This window comes from Natator depressus, chromosome 6 (assembly GCF_965152275.1).
Source record: "Natator depressus isolate rNatDep1 chromosome 6, rNatDep2.hap1, whole genome shotgun sequence".
Lineage (NCBI taxonomy): Eukaryota > Metazoa > Chordata > Testudines > Cheloniidae > Natator > Natator depressus.
Window position 1 is genome coordinate 17,691,051 of NC_134239.1, and position 14,314 is coordinate 17,705,364.

The 14,314-nt window shown below is 43.5% G+C and overlaps 1 protein-coding gene across 1 annotated transcript in view; it reads left to right on the forward strand.

Moving 5' to 3' along the window:
• The first annotated feature begins 490 nt into the window (after positions 1-490).
• Positions 491-14,314, forward strand: part of LOC141989731 (NACHT, LRR and PYD domains-containing protein 3-like) — an 82,017-nt gene continuing 68,193 nt past the window's right edge. Inside the window, exons 1-3 of the mRNA XM_074956656.1 lie at positions 491-561; positions 12,169-12,264; positions 12,859-13,160. Coding sequence (XP_074812757.1) covers positions 12,881-13,160 — 280 coding nt within the window. The 5' untranslated portion in view covers positions 491-561; positions 12,169-12,264; positions 12,859-12,880. The remainder of the gene's footprint in view (positions 562-12,168; positions 12,265-12,858; positions 13,161-14,314) is intronic.

A 14,314-nucleotide genomic window follows, 5' to 3' on the forward strand; every position in this document is an offset into this window, starting at 1 on the left:
ACTCACAATGCACTGAGGAGAGTTAGCAACTCTGTACTTGCTTTCTCCCTTTCAGCCCTTTATTGTGAAGTGTCCCAGTTTCTCATTCTGAAGGGGCAGAGGTTTGGAGAACATACTCTGTTCTATTACCCCTTCCTCACCAACCTCCATTATCTCCCAACAAAAGTATTCCTGGGACACCCCCTGACATAGTGTCTCCCAGTTTTTCACTTTATAAAATGACCAATGAGGATGGATGTTTGTAGGGGGTGGGTGGTACTTGGTACCTGCAGCTCCCCCCGTTTATTCTGGGCACCAGCTACCACTGCATAATTAAAGTCTTAACTTCATTTTAAGAAAGTGTCTCTCCCCCACGCCCCTTCCTGTCCACCATCGGGGAAAGTGGGAGGACTAGTTCTAACTAACAGTGACTGCTTTCGAAGAAACAGGAAATGCAGCAGTCGTGTGGAAGTGAAACTGTTCTCTGATCATAGCAGATTGCAGAAGACAGCTTTCGTGCCTCTTAGGATAAAGAAACATTCTCAAAATTCAATGTAAAGAAGCTCTGTTTAGAGCCTCAAGGTGAGTCCTCTATGTGTAATTATGTGTATTATTATTATTTTAATCATAATTATTACAGTCAATCAAGTTCTATGAAGAAAGCTAGGCTCTGCAGTGCAGATAGAAAAAGCAATATAAAGCTATGGCAAGCTCTATGATCCCTCCTGGAAATGGAAGGAGTATGTTCTCAGGGTCATATATTTGTATAGTTTATATGTTTGTATTAAAACCGGAAGGGAGAGTAACATTTGCTGTTTGCTCTGGTTTCAAAATGTCTTGAAGATCTCTGGATCTGCAAGGCGAAAAGTGAAAGTAAGTAACTGGGTCAGTTTGTCCCTGTAATAGCATTAAGGGCCAAGAAGGGATGACTGAACTGGACTGTGCCAACCCTAGGAGTAAAAAAGAGAGAAACACTTGAACCACAGTATATTCCATCTTCTTCTGCCTTCCCTTCCAACTCCATAAAAGCTTTTCCATGCAGTTCTGGGTCCAGGGACCTGGAGCAGGAGCAGTCTGAGTGGGGAGGGAAATAGTCTGTGATATTCTCCAAACCTATTTTGATTTTTTTTGATAGAAAATGCAGTTTCCACAAAACTAAAATTTTTGGCAGGAAAAGTTTGATCTTTCTATGTAGAAAACTGAATCAAAATATTTTGTTTTAGGTCAGTTCAGCATTAAACTTATCTGCCTGTGGTGCCCCATTGCCTCATGGGAACTGTAGTTCTGGTGATTCACCCTCCCTTTCTCCCTGATGGCTGTGTTCTTTGGCTATATTACATCTCCCATGCTGCATGGTGCTCTCCCCTCTGACCAACATCTGTGGTTATCCCGGGAGTCATGTGACTAGCATGCATCATGGAAGATGTAGACTGACCGGGGAACCCAGCCCATAGGGGAGGGGGAGTATATGTGGCACCATGGTACCACAGGGAGATGCAATTTAACCACAAACTGACTTAAAACAAAATGTTTTCATTTGGATCAACCAAATGAAACAAAGTATTCCCTTTTGGATTTGTCAGTGTTTTGCATTGATTGAAAATGTAAAAAAAAAAAAAAAGTTTTGACATGTCTCAATTGAATTTTTTCAGACCCTTTCATTGCATAAAAATTTTCGGTATTTCAACTTCTTGTCCCAATTTTGGATGGGAGGAGAAAAAGTCAAAATATCTGAATTTCCCAGGGGGTGGAAATTCCAGGTTTAGGCCAGCTCTATTTTATGACCCCTAGATCTAGGGGTTGGTTCAGCCCCCCAGCACAATTTTACACCAGCCTCTGGACGGCTCTAACTTGCGTCTGGTTGCCAGTAGCCCCAAAGGGCTTTTCCAACAGCCAAGGATTGCCTGAGCCTAGCGTCATTCCAGCCACCCTGACTTCTGCCTGGCCACGTCTCTCACTGTAGGACAGGGGTGATTTCACACAGCTCCCACCTGGAGACACCCCAGGCCGGGGGCGGGGGGGGGGTGTCAGCTACAATGACTTTATCCCATTTTTGCATCACTGGAGCTGTGCAGAGGCGCAGTATTGGAGCTGAGGAATTGGCCCTGCATATTTAGCTCTTTTATTTTATCTTTATCAGCCTCTTAGGAACTGTTTCAAGTGTAGCTTTCTTTTTCTGATGTTGAGGCTTCCAGAAATGAACACGTGGGTATGATTCTCTGTGGCCCTGCAGTCACTTAAGTCTGTATGAAGTGGGTGCAAATGGGTCTAAAATGTGACCAAATTGGGCTGGTGGGTGTTTTATACCCACTTTACACAGGGATAAGTAACGACAAAAGGTGCAAGGAAGGAGAGAATTAAGTCCAACATTCCTGTTGTTAACACAGCAATTCCTAAATTCCACTGGGGGCAGAGAAGCCTGTGTTCCAATCAGGGGATCCATCACTCTGTTCAGGTCAGAGAGGATGACAAGCAGCTAGAGAAGCATTTCTGTATTCATTTCAACCACACAAACCACTAAAAGAATCCAAAGACCATACAGGTTGGCCATAATTACAGGAACTGAACTGTTACCAAACTTGTTCTAATTGAGTTAAATCATGTTAACAGTATACATGTTTCTATACCACTTTAGTTGTGTTTGTAAAGAACTTTGAACATGTAACGGATCATTGCAATCGCCTCTTTGGGATAGGTAGGTCTCATCCCCACCTAACAAATGGAGCCATGTGCTACAGGTGTGTTCATATCCCTGTCTACTGGGCGTACACATGGCTAATAGCTAAAGCAAGGGAAGGCTGAAGAGTGTAGCTGCTATGTCACATACAGTACATGCTTGGCTGAAAGACATAGGTGCAGCACCTTTTAAACCTGTCCATTTACTGATATAGACTCATAGGACTGGAAGGGACCTTAAGAGGTCTTCTAGTCCCTAGGGTGGCAGGTTGGTATAATTTTTGGCGGTGCCCAGAATGGGTCCAAGTCCCACTCCCCACACACCTGCCTTGTAAGCTGATATATATTTTTAAAAATAATGTAAAAATGTGAGGGCTCTGGGGTGGGGCTGGGGATGAGGGGTTTGGGGTGTGGGAGGGATGCAGGCAGAGGGTTGAGGTGCGAGGGTGAGGGCTGCGGGGTGGGGCAGGGGATGAGGGGTTCACGGTGCTGGAGGGGGCTCAGGGCTGGGGCAGAGGGTTGGAGAAGGGAACGGTCCATCCATCCAAGGCGGAAGGGTAAGGGCAGGGTCAGCCTGGGTCAGCCTGCCCTGGCACTAGGGGTCGGGGGCACTAGGACCCTGCGGCAGCAGTTGATGTCGGGAGACAACAGAGTGGAGTGCAGTATGGAGCTGCAGGGGGCAGCCGCCTGCTGCCCAGGGCACAGGCAGGGACGCTCGGGGGAGGCGCGCGGGGGAGGCAGGTGAGGCTGGGGGATACCCAGCCCCGAACATTGGTAGAGCCAGGTCCCCAGGCCCTGAATATTGCTGGAGCACGGGCACCATGGGCCCATGTAACTCGCTGCCCCGTCTAGTCCAGTCCCCTGCACTCAAGGCAGGACTAAGTATTATCTAGAGGCAAGACTGTCCCTTGCATGAGGACAGTTACCTGTGAGTGGAAAACTCACCCACAGGTCTTGGCACATGGGGAGAGCAGCCTCTGCAGAGCTGCTGTTCCCTCACCTGAGTAGTTGGATGGGGAATGGAGGGCGCTGTACCTCCATCCCCTTAATGCAGCTTGGAAGTAATTTCTTACTTGTACAGACCAGTAAGAGATTGCTTACCCCCTGGAGCAAGGGGAGAGCCAGAGAGAGAACTGTGACTAAACCGCCCTTGCTGCAATTTAAGCCCATTGCTTCTTGTCCTATTCTCAGAGGTTAAGAAGAACAATTCTTCTCCATCCTCCTTGTAACAACCTTTTGTGTGTTTGAAAACTGTTATCATGTCCCCTCTCTGTCTTCTCTTCTCCAGACTAAACAAACCCAATTTTTTCAGTCTTCCCTCATAGGTCATGTTTTCTAGACCTTCAATCATTTTTGTTGCTCTTCTCTGGACTTTCTCCAATTTGTCCACATCTTTCCTGAAATGTAGCGCCCAGAACTGGACACAATACTCCAGCTGAGGCCTAATCAGCACGGAGTAGAGCGGAAGAACTACTTCTCATGTCTTGCTTTCAACACTTGTGCTAATACATCCCAGAATGATGTTCACTTTTTTTGCAACAGTGTTACACTGTTGACTCATATTAAGCTTCTGGTTCACTATGACCCTTAGATCCCTTTCTGCAGTACTCCTTCCTAGGCAGTCATTTCCCATTTTGTATGTGTTCAACTGATTGTTCCTTCTTAAATGAAGTACTTTGCCTTTGCCCTTATTGTATTTCATCCTATTTACCTCAGACCATTTCTCGAGTCTGTCCAGATCATTTTGAATTTTAATCCTATCCTCCAAAGCACTTGCAGCCAGTGTGGTATTGTACGCAAACTTTATAAGTGTACTCTCTATGCCATTATCTAAATCACTGATGAAGATATTGAACAGAACCGGAACCAGAACTGATCCCTGCGGGATCCCACTCCTTATGCCCTGTCAGCATGACTGTGAACCATTGATAACTATTCTCTGGGAATGGTTTTCCAACCAGTTTTGCACCCACCTTATAGTAGCTCCAGAGAGGTTGCATTTCCCTAGTTTGTTTATGAGACAGCCATGCAAGACAGTATCAAAAGCCTTACTAAAGTCCTGTTTGAACTAGAACATATCTTCAAATAACAAACAAACAAAAACATAGTATTGATTTAAATATTGCCAGGGATGGAGAATCCACCCCAACACTTGGTAAGTTGTTCCAATGATTAATTGCCCTCAGTGTTAAAAATGTACACCTTATTTCCAGTGTGAATTTGCCTAGCTTCAACTTCCAGACACTGGAGCTCATAATACCTTTCTCTGCCAGATTGAAGAGTACATTATTAAATATTTGATCCCCACATAGATACTTGTGATCATGTCACCGCTTAACCTTCTATTTGCTAAGCTAAATAGATTGAGCTTATCACTATAAGGAAGGTTTTCTAATCCTTTACTCACTCTTGTGGCTCTTCTCTGATCCTGCTCCAATTTATCAATATATTTCTTGAATTGTGGACACAGAATTCCAGTAGAGGTTGAGTGCCAAATGAAGAGATAATGTAACCTCCCTACTCCTCCTGTGTAAGATTCCCCTGTTTATGCATCCGAGGATCACATTTGCCCTTTTGGTTACGGCATTGCACTGGGAGCTCATATTCAGCTGATTATCCATGACCTCCAAATCCTTGTCAGTGTCATAGATATCATAGAATCATAGGGTTGGAAGGGACCTCAGGAGGTAGTCTAGTCCAACCCCCTGCTCAAAGCAGGACCAATCCCCAATTTTTGCCCCAGATCCCAAACGGCCCCCTCAAGGATTGAACTCACAACCCTGGGTTTAGCAGGCCAATGCTCAAACCACTGAGCTATCCCTCCCCCCACTGCTTCCCAGGATAGAGTTTCCCATTGTGTAAGTATGGCCTACATTCTTTCTTCTTAGACGTATACATTTACATTTAGCTGTATTAAATGCATATTGTTCACTTGCGCACAGTTTAACAAGTGATCCAGATTGTTCTGAATCAGTGACCTGTTCCCTTCATTATTTACCATGCCCCCCAATTTTTGTGTCATCTGCAAATGTTATCAGTGATGATTTTATGTTTTCTTCCAGATCATTGCTAAATATTTTAAATAGCATAGGGCCAAGAACTGATCCCTGCAGGACCTCACTAGAAAAACAACTGCCTGATGTTGATTCCCAATTAACAATTACGTTTTGAGACCCATCAGCCAGTTTTTAATACATTTAACGTGTGCCATGTTAATTTTGTATAATTCTTATTTCTTAAAGGTGTCATAGGGTACCAAGTCAAAGGCATTATAGAAGTCTAAGGAATCTCATCAAAAAAAGACATCAAGTTAGTTTGACCGGATCTATTTTCTATAAACTCATGTTGACTGGCCTTAATTATATTATCCTCCTTTAATTCTTTATTAATCAAGTCCCTTATCAGCCACTCCATTATTTGCCCAGGATTGACATCAGGCTGACAGGCCTATAATTACCTAGGTCATCCCATGAAATCAGAAGTTTTGACCCATAGAAGTGAAAATACTTGTTGGGTCTCCCCAAGGGACATGAGTCTCTAACTGTTAGATAGTTCTGAAAAGCCCAGGACATCCCACCCCCCAAGCTTATTTCTGCTCACAAAGTGCTGTCCCATGTCACAGCCTCCATTTTGCAAGCGCTAATCAAAGAAGGAAATAGGGTTTGAAGACTTTTAACATTTTTAATGGTTCAATAACAAGCACACCAATAAAGGCATGTTTGCTACTTAAAATAAAATAATAAAATAAAGAAGATATGGGAGAGACAGGACTCCACAATCATAACAGAAGAAAACATGCAGTCATGGATATAAAACAGAATATGAGGAGCAGGTAGCAGAAACAAAAAGGAAGCTGAAGTTACATCTTCAGGAGAAGATAAAACCATACATAAAGAAAAGGAGTTAAACTTATTTGTTTCTTTGGTGGGTGGGGTTTTGAGGGATTGTTTTATTCAGATTCTAAAGAATGGGAGCCAAATTGTCGAGAAATCATTAGACCCCATTCTCCTGTTAATAACTTTTTCTATATAATGTGTCATAGAATCATAGAATATCAGGGTTGGAAGGGACCTCAGGAGGTCATCTAGTCCAACCCCCTGTTCAAAGCAGGACCAATCCCCAACTAAATCATCCCAGCCAGGGCTTCGTCAAGCCTGACCTTAAAAACTTCTAAGGCTCTAATATTAAATATCTGTGTCCCAGGCTCTAATATTAAATATCTGTGTCTAGAGCTTGTTCTTTTACTAACATGCAGCTAAGGAGAACTTTGTTGCTAATGGGAAATTAGGCACAAGCCTGACATTTTCTAGGATGATGTCCTGGCCCCATTCAAGTCAATGGAAGTTTTGCCCTTTAGTTCTATGGGGCCATGTGTTCATCCTTAGTACATACTCTCTTTTCACAGGGTGATCCAGTGATATCACTGAAAGGTCCAACGGCAGTCTGGATCCATTAATTTCAAAGATCATATCCAGGGTAGATGTCCAAAAATTGGCCACATTCAGACATTCCCATTAGATGTGGTGAATGGCACCTTCCCCGCACTGTCTCCAGAGAGCTTTAAAACTGTTTTAATTTTTTTAGGCGGTAGTAAGGTATCATTGGAATAGCACCTTATCATGAGTTACGTTAATGGAAACTCATACAGAGGCAGGAACGGCTCCTTTCCAAGCTGGAACCACCACTCAAAAGAAATTTCTCTAAAGTTTTTCCTATTTTAAATTGCAGCCACATTTTCCTGCCATATCAATGCTCACGATTTTTATATAGAAACTGAAAATTAAACATTTAAGCTAAGATTTTCAAAAGCGCCTAGCAATTTTGTGTGCCCACCTTGAGACATCATAGTTTTCAGAAATTACTAAACACCCATCCTCTGAAAATCAGGCCCCTTTAAGCTGTCTCAATTTAGTCAGCCAAAATCACTGGTCACCGTGAAAATCTTGGCCTCAGAGCCTAAAAACTAGGATATTACAATTTTCCACTTGTAGAGGCCCTCTAGAAACCCTTCCATCCTGATTATTAAGTGAATGGATTCAACTAGAGACAGGCTGTATGAAATCTTTCCATTCTTTGACTGTTCTATTGACAGAATGGTCATATTTGCTGTAATGTTTTTTAAATTATTTTTCTTCAAAGCTTGGTTCTCACCAGAATAAATCCCCCCACCCTGTGGCTAAGCATTGCAGCCCAACAGTATCTGTGGACAGCAGTTGGTTAGGTAACTCAGGAAGAGCACTCGCTGATTTTGCTTAGATTTCTTCACCATTTGTCTTAATTTTTGGTAGCTAAACCATTTCCTTTTCTAATTTTCATTTTTATTATGGTTCCTGTTTACTGGTGGCCAATTTAATGATTCTTTTGTTTCTCTGCTGCAAAGTTTATTTAAGGGCAATTTTTTTGAAATTGGCCTACTGCACCCTTTGAGTTTTGGGAGTACAAATCATCCTGGACTCCAATGACAGCATTTAGAAATCTCTCTCTGATCTGCAAGTACCATCGTTTAGTCAGTTATCTAAGGGCACAGTCCTTCAAAGGAATCTGCACATGTGCAGGGTCCCATCCCTTTGCAGCCTCGGTGCCTTGTGCTTACAATGATTGTCACTCACAAAATTGCATCCGCAATGGGTTACAGGTAGAAAAATTTGACCCTGTTTTTAAACCTGTGGCCCTCAGGGCTGGTCCACGCTAAAAAGGTAAGTCAGCTGAACTACTTTGCTTAGGATTGTGAAAAATTTCATACCCTGTGTGATGTAATGAAGCTGACCTAAACCCCAGTTTAGAAACTGCTAGGACAATGGAAGAATTCTTCTGTTGACTTAGCCCCCACCTCTTGGAGAGGTGGATTTACTACAGGGATGGAAGAACCCTTTCTGTCGCTGTAGTAAGTGTCTAGTAAGTGTCTACAGAGCTGCAGCTGTGCTGATGTAGCATTTCTAGTGTAGACGTAGCCTAAGACTCTAGCTAGTAGATTGAGGAACTTAGTTGAATAGTGATAATTTTTTATTTAGTTAAGCATTTGTCATGTTTTCTGTCAGTGGCTTTTCAGGGCTCTGCCAGACTTTCCTTTGTCCATAAATGAGATAGGATGCTTAGGGATGAACCTTTCACCAAAACTTGGTTTAATTTGTCAGGATCCCTTTACTCACCTTGAGTATATGTTACCTGCAAACCGCCCCACTGAAATTAACATGAGTAAAGATGGCAGGATATGGCCCTGACTATGCAGAACACTTGGCTGTAGTTACACAACTTTGACTGAGGTTTTACTGCGGGTGCATCATGAAGTCCAAATATCTTAAGACCTGGCTAATGTCTGCTGCGTAAAGAGTTGCCCTTCATTCAGGAAATACAGAGTCATGCTGAACAGGAGGTTTAATTGCTTGCTGTTTGAGTTAACAGCACACACACAAATAGGTGAGTGAAACTGAGGTGCGTGTCTGCAAGTATGTGTGTTTCCATCCACAGGGCATAGTCTGCTTGCTGTCCCCTGCACTTATGTTGCCGCACATAAAGATTTTCCTCTGAGCCTGAACAAATGTTGTTTGGGAATGAATGAGAAATAGCCTGCATCACAACGGTGGAACTTTACATGGAGCATGTACAATCCACTATTCTGGTTGTGGGGCATTTTACACCCACCATGCACTTATTGTGCACTGGTGTAAATAAGTGCACAAGGTGCTGGCAATGATAAATTGGGCCCTGTGGATACAAAACAGATCTACAGTGATGCCTCAGCATGACCAGATTGGCTCTCCTCAAGGTAACGAGCAGAGCACAAGCAAGAAATGCCTCATGGCAGTAAAGAGTCTGGTCAAATGAATGGTGAGCCGGGTGACATCAAACAGCTGCCAAGTTCAGCTAATTCTCATCCCAGTTAGTTTTTAGAGGTTTTCAAAATGCACGGGTTGTTATTTTCTCTCCCTCAGACTCCTGTACATTTGGAATCCTGGTACAGTACTAAAACAGCCTGGCTCTACAGCAGAGAGAGATATAATGTGATAAAAACTACATTAAAAGAACATTAAGATTGCAAAATCAAGCAGTCAGAAGTTAGGAAGTGCCATAATTAAGATTACCCGTGCAAACTTAATTTCCCCCCTTATGTACATTATGATACAGTCTTTAATTATGTGACCACATACTATCTTTTCCATAGGAACCCTGCCTCATTCAGAGCACAGGATGCGTCTGCTCTGGAGATGAGTCAGGGTTATGTAGTGTAGGAGACTATTGTCTGTAAAACCCCTGCTTCATTTGTTGCAGAAGCCGGAAAGTGAGTAGTGAATTAGGCAGGGGATTACAGGAAGAGAGAGGATGGTTTCATGGTAAAGGAAGTGGAATGCTGCCCTGGAGAAGTGGATTATATCCCTGCCTCTGCCAGAGAGCATGTATGATGCTGGGCAAGTCACTTAAAATTGTTCATAGTTGGACACTGAGTGTATTTTCTTCATTTTTTGGATGCCCAACATGAGACACTTGGGGCCAGATTTGCAGAAATGCCGAGCTCCCATGTGTGCATCAGAAGTTGATTGGTGCTTTGAACATATAAAGTGCACTATAATGTTAAGTACTGTGGAAAATCAAACCACAGATGTCTCAAGTTGAGCACCCAAAATTAATGGACATTTCTAACAATTTTGGCCTTAATCTCTATGCCTCAATTCCGCAGCTGTAAAACGAGGATAATACTAAGCTCTCACCTCACAGGCGAATTGTGAAGATAAATTCATTAATGTGTGTACATTACTCAGAATGTGAGAGCACCGTAGAAATGCCCAGGGAGAAATGAATAATTCAGTGTTCAGTTCAGGGGTTGAATGGTTTGTGCTGAATGAGGTCTGGGCCACACATTGAATAAGTAGAACAGAAAAAAATATCACCTGGCTCCCCGTTCAGTGAACGAGGTGGGGTCCCGTGGGAGAATAGTATGTGATGAAGTGATTAAAGACTCTATCATGGTGCACACGCAGAAGGAAGCAGAATTCAGGTTCCACAGGCAGCCTTAATTCTGGTATTTCCTAACGTTTGAGTACTTGATGTAAATGTCCTCTTAACATATTTTTGGGAAGGTGTATTATATTTAAATGCCATTCCTGAAGGAGGCATCCTGGAGAGGCTGTCTGGGTTGAGTTGTAAAGATAGGCTAATGGACACAGCAGGAGACCAAGTCGAGAGAGTGTTGATAGCATCCGTATTGCTGTTCTCAGCAGATGAGTGTCTCTAGGAAAGCAGTTGTCATATTCACTTTATGTGCAGGGCAGATGGAAGCAAATCCAGCCCCCTGTGAAACAATTTATCTAGGAATCCACATATGGGCCACTCCCTACATTCTTCCTAGACCCTCAGTCCTTTCCAAGACATGAACTGTCCCTTGGCCAGATCCTCAGCTGGTGTAAATGAGGGTGGTTCCATTGATGTCAGCAGAGCTGTGATGACTTACACTAGCTGAGGATCAGACCCCTGCTGTAAACCAGGAAGAAACTCCCCATTCTGCTGCCATCTGAAGTGGAGTGGGACCCATGGATTCCTTGTCACTATTCTTCTCATTTCTCTGCTGAAACGAATGGTGAATGTCCCAATTTTCCCTTCTCAGCTGGGGCTAGGGAGCTGCAAATGAAAACAACAAATGTGAGAATTTCTTATTGTAACTGAAACCGCAATGAGAAGACAAAGCCCAAATGGTGCCAGGTGTCTGGGTGCAAAGCACCTCAAGCTGGCTATCACCCCAAAAGGGGCTGCTAATTTGATCTTTGTGGGAATAAAGGGGATTGCCCCAGAAAGACAGCAGAGATAAAGAATCTTACAGGGATGTATCAGAAATGCCTCCTTCCTCCATGTATCAAGTAGCAACTTCCTTCTGAGTAACTTTACAAGTGACTTGTAAAGCTTTTTCAACTTACCTTTTTCATCTTATGAAGTTCATAGTCCATGAAGATCCACTTCTGCTTGCTTTAATTTTGTCAAACCCCTGTTCTCATAATCTTTTGAAACTCAAAATATTGGATCCCACCACCAGAAAAAGCAAAGTGAGGAAATTAAGCTCCTCCCCCTGCTATCACCCCTATTTGCATATGTAGCAGATGCAGAAAGCATTCCCCATTCTCTGTCTATCACACTTTCTTTACACGTTTGCTTCTTTGTCTTGGGTAAAACTGCTACAGTATTTTCTCCCAACACAAAATAAGCACAAGAGGAAGAGTGATGAACAAATCCTTGGACAAGTTTGGGGTGCCACCATTTCACAGAAAATAGATGTACAAATTGCTGAGGCCAAAAAAAGTGTGTCCAAAAGGTAAACTTCTATAAGGAATGAAAAACCAGAAAAGGATTTTGTGTGTGCACATGCAGAGACACGCACAAAAGGCTTAAAAACTTATATGCTGTAGTATGAGGGCTGTTTATAAAAATTCAGAAAGTGCTGAAGGTCAGCTTTAACTGGAGATGTTTTAGTTTGGCTTTGTTGAGGAAATAAACTTTGAGCATATGGTTTCCTATTCCTCTTCCTAGATTATTTCTGTGCATCTGTGTTTCAGCACTGAGAAGTCTGAGAGAAACCAGTCAAATGAAGGCCATCAGCTCTGGTTTGTAGTTTCTGGCCAAATGGTAAGCACATGATATGCTGCATTTTCTCTTGGGCGGGGCTATATTTAATCAGAAGTAGTTATAGTTTATACATTTAACTTATGGGGCCTGATCACTGTGTCAGAAAGTACCACTGCTGGTCTTTACCTTCTGCACTGACATTTAAAATATTCCTGAGGCTTTCCAAACTACCACTGGTTCCCAGTAGAAAGGTCTTGCTATTCCAGGACCGTGATATAGAGATTCCAGACTGTACTAGGTTTTTGTCTAAATTAGGTACCCCCACCCTTGTATCTGGAAATGCATTTGGACGATAAATGCTATTATTATAGTACCTTTCATCCTAAAACTTCAACTGGCTTTAAAAACAGTAGCTAACTGCATGACACCCCTGGGAGTTAAATGAGCACAACTGTCCCATTTTACAGATAGGTAAACTAAAGTACAGAGACCAAATGAGCTGTCCAGTGAGTCATTTGTGAGGAAAAGCACTGAGGAGTCATAAGCCCCAATGACCTACTTTCACCACTAGGCTACACTTATTTCCTCTACATGGGAATTGCAGTTGTTATTCCATATTAATGATTAATAATGGGACCTTACATTGTATTTTAGTTTCTTTTTCCTGATACTGGTGATGGAAAACCGAAGCAGAATCAGTGACCTGCTTCAAAGTGCCCTTGACAACCTTCTTCAGGAAGACGTCAAAAGATTTAAAGACAAACTATCACATTCTGACTTTGAGGGGAAAGGTACCATCCCCCGAGGTCGGCTGGGGAATGCTGACAGGACAGATACGAAGAACCTACTCATGGAATGCTATGGTGGAGAGGCTGCAGTAGATGTAACCATAGACGTTTTCACTCAGATCAATCTCCGAGATTCTGCTGCTAAACTCAGAGAAGAAAGACAGAAGGGTAAGAAACCTAAAGTTACTGTCAAAAACCTGGGAATCTGCCCCAGGGCAGCAGCAGCAGGAACAGAAGGAGAAACAGGCTGATGGCAGGAATGAAAAATTTTAAATCCCAGCAGGAAGCTAGGGGGATGCAAAGCAGAGATGCGCGTGGTGGGCCAGATTCTCTGACTTGCTCCACTGCCTTTTCTCCACTCAGGTGGCACAAGGGGAGCAGCGGCAGCCTGTAACTCTCCATCTGAGGAAATCCGCAGTGTGGGGCAGTCCTAGTGGGTGTAGAACCAACACGGTGGTGCAGAGGGAGTGTCTCAGACAGAGAGAGTTGGGGAGGAGGAGTAACTGAAGTGGATCCCCAGCTGCAGGACTGTTCCTTGGGGACCACTGATGGCTGCTGCAAGTTGGAACAGCCCCCAGGGTGCTGTTCCAAGTGCCTGGCTGGGACAGAGAATTGCGGATGCGTAATTGGAAACTGATCACAGCAGAGAGCGTGGCCCAGTCTCTTATCACCAAACAGCTGACTGGCCCCATGAGATATTTCTGAGGTTCCAGGCAGGAACTTTATCTTCCAGGCTATTTTTCATTAAAAAACAAACATACAGACAACCCCCTCCCAAAACAAAGATAATCACAAACCAACATAAAAAACCCAAATTCAGTGCAATACAAACACTCAGGAAGTAGCTAGCAAATCTAGAGAGCTGTGGTTCCAAAAGCTCAAGGCTGCTTTGCAGTGTCCCCACAAGAGTGAAAGAGCCAGTGCCAACGGGGATCCACTCTTTAGTGGAGCAGTGTTAGAATCCACGTGCTCAGTGATGGAGCTAAACTCAACCCTGTTACAGTCATTCCTGTTCCTCTCACCCACAGTGACAGTGGAGCCCAGCTGGGTTGGTTCTGCCCGGGGTCCCTGGGATGGAACGCTCCAGGGCTGGCAGCGGGGCTCTCCCTAGAGGCCTTTGGCATTCACTCCCGTGGAAGGTCCCCCAGGGCGTAAGTTTAGCAGCCTCCAGAGTGCAAGGCAGGGGGCAGTTATTTGGTGTAGACTGTGAGCTCTGTCAGGCAGGGATGGTCTTGTTGTAAATGTGTGCAGGCAGTGCTTTACTGGGAATGAAAGAGGTGCCGGAGCTCAAGCGATTTTTTTTTTAACTTTCATAACTGATG